This window comes from Oncorhynchus nerka, linkage group LG5 (genome assembly GCF_034236695.1).
Source record: "Oncorhynchus nerka isolate Pitt River linkage group LG5, Oner_Uvic_2.0, whole genome shotgun sequence".
In the NCBI taxonomy this organism is placed as follows: domain Eukaryota; kingdom Metazoa; phylum Chordata; class Actinopteri; order Salmoniformes; family Salmonidae; genus Oncorhynchus; species Oncorhynchus nerka.
This window is the reverse complement of record NC_088400.1, coordinates 56177466-56194124: the sequence shown is the minus strand read 5'-3', so window position 1 is coordinate 56194124 and position 16659 is coordinate 56177466. Positions and strand designations below refer to the sequence as shown.

The window sequence follows — 16659 nt, the reverse complement described above, 5'->3', positions numbered from 1 at the left end:
TCAATTATTACCGTATATAGACAGTGAGGTGTAGTACTCATAGACAGAGAGGTGTGACAGAGACAGAGCCGGCTGGTGGACGAGATTAGGAGTTTATCCGAACACTGCAGAAAGAACTGCGAAATGTACTGTACAGTGGATTTAGAAAATAAACATGGCATACATTTTGCAGATGCTTCTGACTAATATAGCTGTTGGTAAAAATAGATCCATGAACAAAGCATAATGTGGGCCCACATAGTATAATCAAGACAGTATAGCTTGAGTGTTTGGTTATCTTCCAATTCGTAGGTCTGGTATAATTTGGTAAAACATGCACAGTATCACTATGGACTGGGATGACAAAGCCTATCAGCTTGGTAACTTCTCCGACACCATTATCCCCAGAGTTCAGACTGGAGTTACAGGAGATGATATGCTGGGGTAAAATAGCTTAATTCCATGTCTGAACATTTAACGTTGTTTTACCAGAAACCTCTCCTATGAGAAATATTATCTCCTGCCATCACATTCTCCTCTCTTGTACTATTAGAGCAATCTGATATGAGATGTCAACTTCTACCAAATCAGGTAGAAGTAAAAACAAAACATATTTACTCCCCATTCAATTTGTATGGGTTTATTTCCTGCTGTGCCATCAGTTGTGAAAATACTGAAATCCAACATCATTTTACAAAGAACACACATTTTGAAAAATACTAATTGTACCACATAAACCTCACAATTTTAATCGCCAGCATTTACAGAACTACAGCCAACCAAAACACACATCAAACGCACAACATGGATGAATCCATCAATCCATAGAAATCACAACACAAAGCGCCAAGAATACCCAAATGTTATGCTGTGACTTACCTAACACCCCGAGCCTGTAGTTTATGGTGATTACGATGACGTTTCCGTAGCTCGCCAGGATACTCCCATCGATCATGTTCCCCGTTCCCTCCATGTAGGATCCACCGTGGATGTACACCATGACCGGCTTCAGCCCGTTCTCGTCGTGGATGTCTGGAAAGAAGAGCAACAATGAGCGCCTGTAGATAACACTGAGTCTGGTAGTACGTCCCAAATGGCACCCGGTTCCGTATATAGTGCACTACTTTTGACCATCGCCCTATGGACCTTTGTCCAACGTAGTGTAGGCTCCTACACAAGGGAATAGAGTGTCATTTTGGGTGCTTAGGAAGGTTGCCAGCCACACCCTTTACTTTGGATGCATACGTTTATTTGACATTTGAAAAATCAGCAGGCCAATGGAATATCGGTAGTTCAAAGTGGGCGTCATAGGGAAGCGCTATTGGACGAGACGGTCGACTGTAAGTACTGTGGTATTGGAGATACTGTAAGAGGGGAAACTTGCCATATTTGATATGTGATAGCGGCATCATTCTGCAGATATCAGGCTCTGTGTTCTTGGAGTTACACCAACACACAAGGACGGTTTCCCAAATGACACCATGTTTCCTATATAGTGCACCACTTTTGAACAGAGTCTGTATATTGGGAATAGGGTGTAATTTGAGATGCGTACAAACATGACTGCTACAGTACAATTAGGTAGGGTGAGTACTTTATAACGGAACGTCCCTACTCTGGTTCTGATTAAAGCTGGTGATTAGTACATGTGTAGGAGTTGATTATAAATGAAGACGGTAGAGCCTTAGCATGAGAGAAGATTGGAGAGGGATATCATGTTCCACAAACAACCAGCCTGCTAGCAGGATAAATGACAATTCAGTTCAACCAGCAGTCACGGGCCTCAATAAGGTGTTGTTCAATGACTTATAGTTGATTCCTATGGGGTCCAGCATCGCAGAAGTCATCGCTCAGCATTCTACCACTGCTTTTCACATTCTACCTCCTTAGGACATGGTGGAGAATCAATGAATTTAGAATCAATGATTTGGGGAAGGAGGGATTTTCAAGTATTTCCTTACTTCAACACAAAAAATAAAAGGTGTTCTTCTAGCCTCTGGGTAAAAATACTATACAGTGCAAACCAACTTTATCTAAACCTCAATTTACAGTGCATTCGGAAAGTACTCAGACCCCCTGACTTTTTACACATTTTGTTACGTTATAGCCTTATTCTAAAATGGATTAAATAGTTTTTTCCCCTCATCAATCTACACAAAATACCCCACAATGACAAAGTAAAACTGTTTTTTAGATTTTTTTGGGGCCACTCAAGGACATTCAAAGACGCCCCGAAGCCACTTCTACTTTGTCTTAGCTGTGTGCTTAGCGTCGTTGTTCTGTTGGAAGTTGAACCTTCACCCTAGTTTGAGGTCCTGAGCGCTTTCATCAAGGATCTCTCTGTACTTTGCTCTGTTCTTCTTTCCCTCGATCCTGACTAGTCTCTGAGTCCCTGCCGCTGAAAAACATCCCCACAGCATGATGCTGCCACCACCATAGGTGCTTTAGGTGCCTTTTGGCAAACTCCAAGCGCCCGCTTGTCATGTGCCTTTCATTGACCGTCGGCCAATCTACCATAAAGGCCTGATTGATGGAGTGTTGCAGATGGTTGTCCTTCTGGAAGGCTCTCTCATCTCCACAGAGGAACTCTGGAGCTCTGTCAGAGTGACGATCAGGTTCTTGGTGACCTCCCTGACCAAGACCTATCTCCCCAGATTGCTCAGTTTGGCCGGGCAGCCAGCTCTAGGAAGAGTCTTGGTGGTTCCAGACTTCTTCCATTTAAGAATGATGGCCACTGTGTTCTTGGGAAAGTTCATTGCTGCAGAAATGTTTTGGTACCCTTCCCCAGATCTGTGCCTTGACACAATCCAGTCTCGGATAAAAGTTGCTTATATGTGCCTTTCCAAATCATGTCCAATCAATTGAATTTACCACAGGTGGACTCTAATCAATTTGTAGAAACATCTCAAGGATGATCAATGGAAACAGGATGCACCTGAGCTCAATTTCGAGACTCATAGCAAATGGTCTGAATGCTTATGTAAATAAGGTATTTCTGTTTGTTTTAAATACATTTTCAAACATTTCTAAAAACCTGTTTTCACTTTGTCATTATGGGGTATTGTGTGTAGATTGATGATAATTTTTTATTTTATTTAATACATCTTAGAATAAGGCTGTAACGTAACAAAATGTGGAAAAGGGAAAGGGGTCTGAATGCTTTCCAAATGCACTGTATATGCGAAAGTATGTGGACACCCCTTCAAATTTGTGGATTCGGCTATATCAGCCACATCCATTGCTGACAGGTGTATAAAATCAAGCACACAGCCATGCAATCTCCATAGACAAACATTGCCAGTAGAATGACATTACTGAAGAGCTCAGCGGCTTTCAACCGGGCCACCTATCAACAAGTCAGTTCGAAACATTTATGCCATGCTAGAGCTGGTCAACTGTAAGTGCTGCCATTGTGAAGTGGAAACGTCAAGGAGCAACAATGGCCTTGTATTGGTAGGCCACACAAGCTCACAGAACGTGACCGCTGAGTGCTGAATCGCCTGGTGAGTAAAAATCATGTGTCCTCGGTTGCAACACTCCCTACCGAGTTCCGAACTGGCTCTGGAAGCAACTTCAGCACAATATCTGTTTGTCTGGAGCTTCATGAAATGGGTCTCCATGGCCGAGCAGCCTCACACAAGCCTAAGATCACCACGTGCAATGCCAAGCTTTAGCTAGAGGGGTGTAAAGCTCGCCGCCATTGGACACTTGAGCAGTGGAAACGCATTCTCTGTCATAATTAATCATGCTTCATCATCTGGCAGTCCAACGGACGAATCTGGGTTTGGCGGATGCCAGGAGAACACTACCTGCCCGAATGCATAGTGCCAACTGTAAAGTTTGGTGGAGGAGGAATAATGGTCTGGGGCTCTTTTTGTGGTTTGAGCTAGGCCCCTTTAGTTCCAGTGAAGGTGTAAAGAGCCCTGACCTCAAGAACATCGAACACATTTGGGATGAACTGGAACGCCGACTGCCAACCAGACCTAATTGCCTAACATCAGTGACCGGCCTCACTAATGCTCTTGTGGCTGAATGAAAGCAAGTCCCCACAGCAATGTTCCAACATCTAGTGGAAAGCCTTTTCAGAATAGTAGAGGCTATTATAGCAGAAAAGGGGAGACCAACTCCATATTAATGCCCATGATTTTGGAATGAGATCTTCGACAAGCAGGTGTCCACAAACTTTTGACCTTGTAGTGTATCTCGTAAATATCTACTACACTGGCTGAACAAGTGGGGTTATGCATCATCCGTGACCATATCATCAGGGCTCTATGTAATTCTTCAAAATGTCACCAAGGATGAGAACATCAATGATGGAAAATCATAGCACGGCCCCTCCACAGCATTGGATGACATTCAATGTGAGTGTGCGTATGTGTGACTCACCAATGTATTTTGGAGTATGTGTGATGATCCTCAATGTGAGTATGTGTGAGATAATGTTAGTCAGCGTGTACAGCAATGTAAATGTCTGTGTACCGCAATGCTATTTCAAATCATAGAATTCCAAATAAATAAGATTCCACTTGGTCTAGTGTTGCAGGGGCCAAACTATTGGACTATATGGAAGCAGGCAGCGGGCTAAACGAGTCAGGGTTTACCCAGCCATGACCCGAACTATGTCATTGGTATTCAACCAAGGCCTCCGATTATTGGTTTCTGTTGCTGCCGCCATTGGCTGCTGCTGCAAGGGGGCGGGCCAGCTGCCTGGCTGGCCTCTAGGTCACATTGCTTCTGCCTCCGCAGGCTTGGCAGTGAGTAGCAGGGCCTATGGGCAGACAGACGACTGCCTTGCGTTGGAGCTCAGCTGAGTGTGTGTGGGTGTGTATGTGTACGCTTGTGTGTGTGCATGCGTGCGTGTGTTTATATCGCTTCCCCTCCTCCGCAAAAAAAAACACCAATATATAGAAAGGAGAGGTGAAAAACAACCCACAGTGGTAATTAATCTCTGCTGTGTTCTGAGTGGGCGCCTAATGCTACGACAATGTGAATGTATCTATTTCACAACTCCTCACATGTTAGCACCAGCCTAGCCTGTGCAGTGTGTAGCCTGCAGTCTGCTGTCGTGGCCGAGGCCGTCTTGAGAAGGACCCCCCCTTCACCTCCGCCACGCTCCTCTTGGGCAGGCGGCCAAATACAGTGCACTTTACAGATAGACTGGGTCGACGAGACAAGTTGGAGGAAGGGTAACTAACTCATATCTTCTAACTTATTTAATGGGTCACTTTCTCCATTCCACGCTGAGGTTCTTACTTGTATTCATTGGTAGGATAGGAGCTGCTGAAACCAAGTGGAAAATTCCAGATGCACATTAAACAAGAGGGGCAGTACATAAAGTGGTCAGTGGCCCCAGTCTAAAACAGATACTGATCTGATGCAGGCTCTTCTTTAAAGCTAGGCTCTGAGTTCTATGTTCTGAGATTGAATTTGGCGGGCCTTCGATCGAACATAGAAGGAAAATTGGCTGTCACTCTACATCTCGAATGTTGATTTGCTCTGGCGAGGTTGAACTGGAAGAGATCAAAAGACCGTGACAGATTTTAGGAACATGATTTTTATTTTTGATCTTTTCGGGTCGTCTTAGGGTCTCCTTGTCCCAGCGTGTCCCCATCCGGTCACTTAAAACAGAGAAATAGAGAGAGAGAGGTAGAGGAAAGAGAGAGTGGAGACAGAGATGAGGGAGAGAGAGCACCATGAAAGAGAGAGAGAAGAGAACACCTCTCTCTTCTCTCTGTGCTCTCTCTGTAGGGGAGCTGCATGGAGCTGCCTAGCTGAGAGCTGCCTGGCTGGGTGACTCTGCAGTGAGCATGCCCTAGATATTCATCACTGCCACACCGTGCCGGGGGGATAATATATTCCTCCACGGGCACAGCGGCGCCGCACACATTACTCATCTCTACATGGTGTGGGAAGGAGGGAGTGGTGGGAGAGAGGGAGAGGAGGGAGAGGGAGTGTAGGGAGAGAGGGAGAGGTGGGAGAAAGCGGGAGAAGGGAGGGATCGAGTAGGGGGGGGTCATCAGAATTTTCCATTGGTTTCAGCATTTTCCAAGTGTTAGTAATGGGATAGAGGGATGAAAGGGAGGGATGAAAGGGAGAGATGGAAAGAAGGGATGGAGGGTTGGAAGATGGCAGTTAATGACCATGCAGGGGGAACAGTGAACTCCTCCAATTTTACAGTCAGACAGGAAGTAGCTGGTCACTGTTCCTGTTTAATAGAGCTGATTCGTAATCATGAGAGGACATTGGAGCAAAATGTTTTGCAACCGTTAACTAGTGTTTCTTATGTAATCCCTCTCTGTTTCAGTAAGTTTCCTTTCCAGTTTGGTGCCTAATTGATACGATTTTGCTTTAACACAATCTCTACACACGTCTCCATGTGCCATACCGAGACCTGTCAAGGAAAACAGAAGAGGAATTCCAAAAAGAAAGCTTAGTGTCAGATGTCTCAAAGGCATTATATTAGCTACCACACTATAGAGTATTGAAGTATGTACGTACACACTCCACACCTCTAATGTACTTAGACATGGTCTCAATTACAGCGACATTTCAAATAATACCCTTTCTTTCTTACTCCAAACTAAGTCATGAAATAATAAGGATATATTTGATCGCTCATTTCAAAGTTTCCTTGAGGGCAGAGCAAAACAACGTTTTTCAAATGCAGCCATTTAAAACTTCCAAGGGAATAGGAATACGCTTCTACCTCATTTAAGCCTGCGGTGAGGGTTTTTAGTGAGGGAACTGCAGCAGAGGAGGACGGGAGTTAAAGGAAGGAGGGACTCAGTGAGCTGCATTGCTGTGCTGTGAGCGAGGTGTGCATGCCTGCGTGTGTGTCCCTTCCGTGCGTCAGTGTGCCTGTGCGCGTGCGTCCTTTCCATGCGCCAGTCTGAACGTCTGAACGTTTAGTCAAAATGGTTTAGCTGTACACACAAGTACACACCGAGCGATAGATTCTCACCCAGCTGATCAGACAACACACATTGACAAAACAGTAATAAATGTATTCGTGGTAATGATCAGTAGATTCTAAAGGTTACAATATATCTTTCTGAAAAATCCTTTGACTATTTCTGAGGGGAACAAACAGAAGAAAGAAACGTAGCTGATAATGCCAAGAGAAAAGGGTTATGAAGAAAAGGTAATGCACACAACATGCCCTTTTAGTAATCTCCCCTAATAAGGATTTAAGGTGAACCGTATTCACAGCTTTCACTCCTACCTATCTAAGCCTATTACCATTTCACATCATCAAGGCGGCTATAAGAAGGCAATCTGGATTTTTGTTTTTTTACAGTACATCGTCGAGAGGTAGAAAAAGCCTAGATAAAGCCTGGTATGTACTGAGGAGATAAAAAGGACACTTTCTAGTGTTGCAGCTTTTGAGAAAGAGAATGCCAACCGTCGTAGCACAGTGATCGAAAAATGTCAGCGCTCTGCCCTTTGATTTTAAAACTATGAAGACAACCTGTGCCTTAACATCCCTGAAACATTTCCCCAGTGCTTTCACTCATCTCCTAGCCATCCCCAGATCTTTAGAGAAACACAAATCGAACCACCATTTTGGGTTAATAGTACCATGCACAAGAAAGCGAGCAGAAAACATGTGACAGAGATTTTGACAGAGTTACAAATGAACAAGGTTTCCAAATGTCAAAACGGAACAAACGTGGGTTAGTGTAGTGCTCATGCTTCACCGAGCAATGAAGAAAAAGAAAGAAGAAAATAAACTAAAGGGAAAACAAGACTGTTAAATAACTTCACCTCCGAGGAGGCCAGAGAAAATACATGCAGAGTTTCAATTTAACATCTTTCACTTTGCAGCAAAGGGGGAGTGAGGCGGGAGATTCTTGTAAGTGGTAACTATTGGAGCGTACACCTCATTCCCCATTTAGAGGTGACCTTTCACCCTTAGTACACGACCTTCTGATTCGCTGTAAATTATGATCTGCATCTCCAAAGAGGAAAGAGGTTGTTAAAAAAAATGGAAGATCCCAGAGGTGCCCATTGATACGCACTTCAAGGGTTAAAAAGAAGAAAAAATCAACAAAAAAAAGTCACAAAAAATGTATCTATAAATAGTTTTGTACATGCACGAATATCAGGCTTTTCTTTTTTTGGGGTCAAAAATAGAAAAAGACAGAAAAATACCTTTGTCTTCGTCACCATCATTATTGGTGAAATCACCGCCTTGACTGTTTGAGTTGGCTCCTACTGTCAACAACAGGAGGGAGAAAAGTAGAGGGGATGAGGGGAGACAGGCTTATAAAAACCCAAACATTTTTTTTTTGTGGAAACATATTCATTCTAACAGTAAGTGGTTCAACCAATTGGATAGCATGACACACAAAATTAGGAGCACCAACACAGTATTCTAATAACAACTGTTCACAAAACACAGCTGTTTAGTACAGGTAAGTATATCTAATGAACAACTCTCCTTCCTATTAGACAATAGATATGGTGGCCCTAAAGGGCATAGGAGCTTTTAAAATGAATTGCCCCTTAGGGACACTGTTGTCATGACGTTTCCTTGTTGGGTGAGATTTATGACCCCCCCATAAATACCTTTCCCTCTTTTCTCTCCACTCTACAGAATGGACTCTTGGAAAGCCCTGTGTTACCACAGAGAAAGTATAGTAACATCAAAAGGTTGGGGAATGGAACAATATTTCCCTTTCTCAAACAGTTGAAAGTGTCCGTTGGTACTTAAAGAATATGATGTCAGATCAGTTGTTGTCTGGGACATTATATCTGATGATAGGACGACAAATTGAATCTTGGAAAGTCTACACATTCTAGTTATCAGATTCACATGAAATTGTTGTGCAATTTAAATGTTTAAAGATGACACTATTTGTGAGAAGATGAAATGTGATTTTAGCTCCTAAATGAGAGAATTGTTTTCATAAGTTAACTTATGCTCATTCAGTGGCCACGCCCAAGTGAACAGACATTGGTTGGAGAGGGATGAATCATACCCTTCTCTTCTCCAGTACAAAAGCCCCCGTGACCTAAATTCACATTGGACTAAGCAAACCCCGGTGTGAGCTGTGGATGCAAATGGTCAAACGACTACTCTGTCTAACAAAATGTACATGAGACCAGATCACGTGGAGGTGACGATCAACACGCTGGAATGGTGAACTTTGACTAGACCAGCCAGAATACAGCACGAGCAGATTATGGCAACTTGGTATGAACTTTGAACTATTATTCACCAAAGAAGAAGTGATACATCCTAGAAGTCTAGTTATCAGCTTCAGTAAATGTATGTGGCCTAAGAAAGGACAGACAATCTCCTAAGAACGACAGGGCACTTCAACGTATCCGCTCTACAACACTACGACCAGAAAGATTCCTCAAAGGACAATGCCGATCTCTGCTGGGTAAACCAGTCTTCCATCTTCGACCCATCTATCGAAGAGCAGCTCAGAGTAAATATATATCTTGCATTTTTCTTTTCCGAATGGCCGGTTATTTGAATGCATAAGATACTGTATTTACGGTAGTATAGCTTCTAAAGGTCCAATAGAGACCCAATCCCTTTGTCCGTCAGTCTTCCCGCTCTTTCATTCAAACCCAGCCCCCTTCCTTTGTGTAACCAGCCGTCATATCGGGTTATGACACTAGGGGCTTTTCATGACATGATTAGCAATCGATGTATGATCTATCCTGTGTATATATTTGTAATTCTGTGTGATTATTTCGGTATTTAGTAAATACATCAAATCAAATCAAATCAACTCAAATTTTATTTGTCACATACACATGGTTAGCAGATGTTAATGCGAGTGTAGCGAAATGCTTGTGCTTCTAGTTCCGACAATGCAGTGATAACCAACAAGTAATCTAACTAACAATTCCAAAACTACTGTCTTATACACAGTGTAAGGGGATAAGGAATATGTACATAAGGATATATGAATGAGTGATGGTACAGAGCAGCATACAGTAGATGGTATCGAGTACAGTATATACATATGAGATGAGTATGTAGACAAAGTAAACAAAGTGGCATAGTTAAAGTGGCTAGTGACATAAGAATGCAGTCGATGATCTAGAGTACAGTATATACATATGCATATGAGATGAATAATGTAGGGTAAGTAACATTATATAAGGTAGCATTGTTTAAAGTGGCTAGTGATATATTTACATCATTTCCCATCAATTCCCATTATTAAAGTGACTGGAGTTGGGTCAGTGTCAATGACAGTGTGTTGGCAGCAGCCACTCAATGTTAGTGGTGGCTGTTTAACAGTCTGATGGCCTTGAGATAGAAGCTGTTTTTCAGTCTCTCGGTCCCAGCTTTGATGCACCTGTACTGACCTCGCCTTCTGGATGATAGCGGGGTGAACAGGCAGTGGTTCGGGTGGTTGATGTCCTTGATGATCTTTATGGCCTTCCTGTAACATCGGGTGGTGTAGGTGTCCTGGAGGGCAGGTAGTTTTGCCCCGGTGATGCGTTGTGCAGACCTCACTACCCTCTGGAGAGCCTTACGGTTGAGGCGGAGCAGTTGCCGTACCAGGCGGTGATACAGCCCGCCAGGATGCTCTCGATTGTGCATCTGTAGAAGTTTGTGAGTGCTTTTGGTGACAAGCCGAATTTCTTCAGCCTCCTGAGGTTGAAGAGGCGCTGCTGCGCCTTCTTCACGACGCTGTCAGTGTGAGTGGACCAATTCAGTTTGTCTGTGATGTGTATGCCGAGGAACTTAAAACTTGCTACCCTCTCCACTACTGATCCATCGATGTGGATAGGGGGTGTTCCTCTGCTGTTTCCTGAAGTCCACAATCATCTCCTTAGTTTTGTTGACGTTGAGTGTGAGGTTATTTTCCTGACACCACACTCCGAGGGCCCTCACCTCCTCCCTGTAGGCCGTCTCGTCGTTGTTGGTAATCAAGCCTACCACTGTTGTGTCGTCCGCAAACTTGATGATTGAGTTGGAGGCGTGCATGGCCACGCAGTCGTGGGTGAACAGGGAGTACAGGAGAGGCTCAGAACGCACCTGTGGGGCCCCGTGTTGAGGATCAGCGGGGAGGAGATGTTGTTGCCTACCCTCACCACCTGGGGGCGGCCCGTCAGGAAGTCCAGTACCCAGTTGCACAGGGCGGGTCGAGACCCAGGGTCTCGAGCTTGATGACGAGCTTGGAGGGTACTATGGTGTTGAATGCCGAGCTGTAGTCGATGAACAGCATTCTCACATAGGTATTCCTCTTGTCCAGGTGGGTTAGGGCAGTGTGCAGTGTGGTTGAGATTGCATCGTCTGTGGACCTATTTGGGCGGTAAGCAAATTGGAGTGGGTCTAGGGTGTCAGGTAGGGTGGAGGTGATATGGTCCTTGACTAGTCTCTCAAAGCACTTCATGATGACGGAAGTGAGTGCTACGGGGCGGTAGTCGTTTAGCTCAGTTACCTGCCGTCTGGGCCTGCAGCCTTGCGAGGGTTAACACGTTTAAATGTCTTACTCACCTCGGCTGCAGTGAAGGAGAGACCGCATGTTTTCGTTGCAGGCCGTGTCAGTGGCACTGTATTGTCCTCAAAGCGGGCAAAAAAGTTATTTAGTCTGCCTGGGAGCAAGACATCCTGGTCCGTGACTGGGCTGGGTTTCTTCTTGTAGTCCGTGATTGACTGTAGACCCAGCCACATGCCTCTTGTGTCTGAGCCATTGAATTGAGATTCCACTTTGTCTCTGTACTGACGCTTAGCTTGTTTAATAGCCTTGCGGAGGGATTAGCTGCATTGTTTATATTCGGACATATTACCAGACACCTTGCCCTGATTAAAAGCAGTGGTTCGCGCTTTCAGTTTCACGCGAATGCTGCCATCAATCCACGGTTTCTGGTTTGGGAATGTTTTTATCGTTGCTATGGGAACGACATCTTCGACGCACGTTCTAATGAACTCGCACACCGAATCAGCGTATTCGTCAATATTTCCATCTGACGCAATACGAAACATGTCCCAGTCCACGTGATGGAAGCAGTCTTGGAGTGTGGAGTCAGCTTGGTCTGACCAGCGTTGGACAGACCTCAGCGTGGGAGCCTCTTGTTTTAGTTTCTGCCTGTAGGCAGGGATCAGCAAAATGGAGTCGTGGTCAGCTTTTCCGAAAGGGGGGCGGGGCAGGGCCTTAAGTTAGAGTAACAATGATCCAAGGTTTTACCACCCCTGGTTGCGCAATCGATATGCTGGTAAAATTTAGGGAGTCTTGTTTTCAGATTAGCTTTGTTAAAATCCCCAGCTACAATGAATGCAGCCTCCGGATAAATGGTTTCCAGTTTGCAAAGAGTTAAATAAAGTTCGTTCAGAGCCATCGATGTGTCTGCTTGGGGGGGGATATATACGGCTGTGATTATAATCGAGGAGAATTCTCTTGGAAGATAATGCGGTCTACATTTGATTGTGAGGAATTCTAAATCAGGTGAACAGAAGGATTTGAGTTCCTGTATGTTTCCTTCATCACACCATGTCTCGTTAGTCATGAGGCATACGCCCCCGCCACTCTTCTTACCAGAAAGATGTTTGTTTCTGTCGGCGCGATGCGTGGAGAAACCCGTTGGTTGCACCGCATCGGATAGCGTCTTCCCAGTAAGCCATGTTTCTGTGAAGCAGAGAACGTTGCAGTCTCTGATGTCCCTCTGGAATGCTACCCTTGCTCGGATTTCGTCAACCTTGTTGTCAAGAGACTGGACATTGGCAAGAAGAATGCTGGGGAGTGGTGCGCGATGGGCCCTTTTTCGGAGTCTGACCAGAACACCGCCTCGTTTCCCTCTTTTTCGGAGTCGTTTCCTTGGGTCGCTGCATGCGATCCATTCCGTTGTCCTGTTTGTAAGGCAGAACACCGGATCCGCGTCGCGGAAAACATATTCTTGGTCGTACTGATGGTGAGTTGGCGCTGATCTTATATTCAGTAGTTCTTCTCGACTGTATGTAATGAAACCTAAGATGACCTGGGGTACTAATGTAAGAAATAACACGTAAAAAAACAAAAAACTGCATAGTTTCCTAGGAACGCGAAGCGAGGCGGCCATCTCAGTCGGCGCCGAAACAATAAGTCAATTTGTGTATTGCTGATTCAACTTGTTAGTCAGGGTTCGTGCAGATAACCAAGTACTTTACGACCATCAGATGAGACTGAATAATAAGGTGACGATTAATAATTGACTGCTATTGATATTAAAGATCTCCAGATCTTTGAGAGAGTGGATTCGGGAGATAACCGCTCTATATAAATGAATGCTTCTGTGGTGCCCCAGGTTATTAATGGTTTAATTGTTGCATGGTTTAATTCAATCATGTAATCAATTAAACGTTAGGTAATCAATTTGATAAAATAGCATGTCGTATCACCTAATCATAGTCAGAGACACGATACTGTATAGACTACACACCGCACACTAGGGCAGAAATCACAACAACATACTAAGAACTCATGCGAAGGACACTGAGTAGAGTAGAGAACAGAGCATCAAGGCTAATCAAGTCCATTCCAATCTTCCTCCTAAATTGGATCAATGATCAAATATAATCAGATTCTATCATTAACTCGTCAAATATCCCGAGGTCAAATTCCATGTTTAAAAAATGTAAATCACCATATGCTATGCGAGTATTGTCCCTTGTCTTCATATAAGACGTGGTAGACTGGTAAGGTCCACACCAAATCAAATCATATTTTATTGGTCACATACACATGGTTAAGCAGATGTTAATGTGATTGTAGCGAAATGCTTGTGCTTCTAGTTCCGACAGTCCAGTAATATCTAACAAGTAATCTAACAATTTCCGAACAACTACCTAATAGACACAAATCTAACGGGGTGACTTGAGCGATGGCCGAGCAGCATAGACAAGGTGCAATAGATGGTATAAAATACAGTATACAGTTGTGGCCAAAACCTTTGAGAATGACACAAATATTAATTTTCACAAAGTCTGCTGCCTCAGTTTGAATGATGGCAATTTCCATATACTCCAGAATGTTATGAAGAGTGATCAGATGAATTACAATTAATTGCAAAGGACCAGCTGACATCATGTCAGTGATTCTCTCGTTAACACAGGTGTGAATGTCGACGAGGACAAGGCTGGAGATCACGCTGTCATGCTGATTGAGTTCGAATAACAGACTGGAAGCTTCAAAAAGAGGGTGGTGCTTGGAATCATTGTTCTTCCTCTGTCAACCATGGTTACCTGCAAGGAAACGCATGCCGTCATCATTGCTTTGCACAAAAAGGGCTTCACAGGCAAGGATATTGCTGCCAGTAAGATTTCACCTAAATCAACCATTTGTCGGATCATCAAGAACTTCAAGGAAAGCTGTTCAATTGTTGTGAAGAAGGCTTCAGGGCGCCCAAGAAAGTCCAGCAAGCGGCAGGACCGTCTCCTAAAGTTGATTCAGCTGCGGGACCGGGGAACCACCAGTACAGAGCTTGCTCAGGAATGGCAGCAGGCAGGTGTGAGTGCATCTGCACGCACAGTGAGGCGAAGATTTTAGGGCAGCAAAGAAGCCACTTCTCTCCAGGAAGAACATCAGGGACAGACTGATATTCTGCAAAAGGTACAGGGATGGGACTTTTCTCTGATGAATCCCTTTTCCGATTGTCTGGGGCATCCGGAAAAAAGCTTGTCCGGAGAAGACAAGGTGAGGACTACCATCAGTCCTGTGTCATGCCAACAGTAAAGCATCCTGAGACTATTCATTGATTATGCAAGAATGGGCTGCCATCAGTGGCCCAGAAGTTAATTGATAGCATGCCAGGGAGTATTGCAGAGGTCTTGAAAAAGAAGGGTCAACACTGCAAATATGAACTCTTTGCATCAACTTCATGTAATTGTCAATAAATGCCTTTAACACTTATGAAATGCAAGTAATTATACTTCAGTATTCCATAGTAATATCTGACAAAATATCTAAAGACACTGAAGCAGCAAACTTTGTGGAAATTAATATTTGTGTCATTCTCACAACATTTGGCCATGACTGTATACATAATATATGAGTAATGTAGCTCAATGTATTAAAGTGGCCAGTGATTGGGTCTCAATGTGGGCAGCAGCCTCTCTAAGTTGCTGTTTAGCAGTTTGATGGCCTTGAGATAGATAAAAGCTGTTTTTCAGTCTCTTGGTCCCAGCTTTGATGCACCTGTACTGACCTCGCCTTCTGAATGGTAGTTGTGTGAACAGCTAGTGGCTCGGGTGGTTGTCGTTCTTGATTATCTTCTTTTTTGCTGGGACTTAGGATGCTGTAGGTGTCATGGAGGGCAGGTAGTTCGCCCCCTGTGATGTGTTGTGCAGACCACACCACCCTCTGGAGAGCCTTGCAGTTGAGGGCAGTGCAGTTGCCGTACCAGCCCGACAGGATGCACTCGATTGTGCATCTGTAAAGATTTGACAGGGTTTTGGGTGACAAGACACATTTCTTCAGCCTCCTGAAGTTGAAGAGGCACTGTTGCATCTTCTTCACCACACTGCCTATGTAGGTGGACCATTTCAGTTTGTCTGTGATGTGTACGCCAGGAACTTAAAATGTTCCACCTTCCCACTGCTGTCCCTTCGATGTGGATAGGGGGTGCTCCCTCTGCTGTTTCCTGAAGTCCACAACCATCTCCTTTGTTTTGTTGACGTTGAGTGAGAGGTTGTTTTCCGGACACCACACTCCGAGTGTCCTCACCTCCTCCCTGCAGGCTGTCTCATCATTGTTGGTAATCAAGCCCACTACTGTTGTGTCGTCTGCAAACTTGATGATTGAGTTGAAGGCGTGCATGGCCACGCCGTCGTGGGTGAACAGGGAGTACAGGAGGGGGCAAAGCACGCAACCTTGTGGAGGCCCAGTGTTTGAGGGTCAGCAAAGTAGAGATGTTGTTTCCTACCTTCACCACCTGGGGGCGGCCCGTCAGAAAGTCCAGGGCCCAATTGCACAGGGCGTGGTTGAGACCCAGGGCCTCCAACTTGATGATGAGCTTGGAGAGTACTATGTCATTGAATGCTGAGCTGTAATCAACAAACAACATTCTTACATAGGTATCCTTCTTGTCCAGATGGGATAGGGCAGTGTGCAGTGTGATGGCGATTGCATCGTCTGTGTACCTGTTGGGGCAGTATGTAAACTGAAATAGGTCTAGGGTGGCCGGTAAGGTGGAGGTGATATGATCCTTGACTTGTCTTTCAAAGCTCTTCATGATGACAGAAGTGAGTGCTACGGGGCGGTAGTCATTTAGTTCAGTTATCTTTGCCTTCTTGGGTACAAGGAACAATGGTGGCCATCTTGAAGCATGTGGGGACAGCAGACTGGGATAGGTAGCAATTGAATATGTCCGTAAATACACCAGGCAGCTGGTCTGCGCATGCTCTGAGGACGCGGCTAGGGATGCCCTCTGGGCCAGCAGCCCTGCGAGGGTTAACATGTTTAAATGTTTTACTCACATCGGCCGCGGAGAAGGAGAGGGGGGCACACTCCTTGTTAGCTTCTAGGCCCCTTTAATCTCAATTTCCGCCTGAATGACGTGCCCAAAGTAAACTGCCTGTAGCTCAGGCCCTGAAACCAGGATATGCATATAATTCATACCATTGGAAAGAAAACACTTTGATGTTTGTAGAAATGTTTAAATAATGTAGGAGAATATAACACAATAGATATGGTAGGAGAAAGTCCAAAGAAAAAACATTATTTTAGAAAT

The 16659-nt window shown here is 44.5% G+C and overlaps 1 protein-coding gene across 1 annotated transcript in view; it reads right to left on the bottom strand.

Moving 5' to 3' along the window:
* The window catches only part of LOC115129683 (neuroligin-4, X-linked-like), a 74908-nt gene that overhangs the window by 43595 nt on the left and 14654 nt on the right, over positions 1–16659 (bottom strand). Inside the window, exon 3 of the mRNA XM_029660303.2 lies at positions 859–1011. Coding sequence (XP_029516163.1) covers positions 859–1011 — 153 coding nt within the window. The remainder of the gene's footprint in view (positions 1–858; positions 1012–16659) is intronic.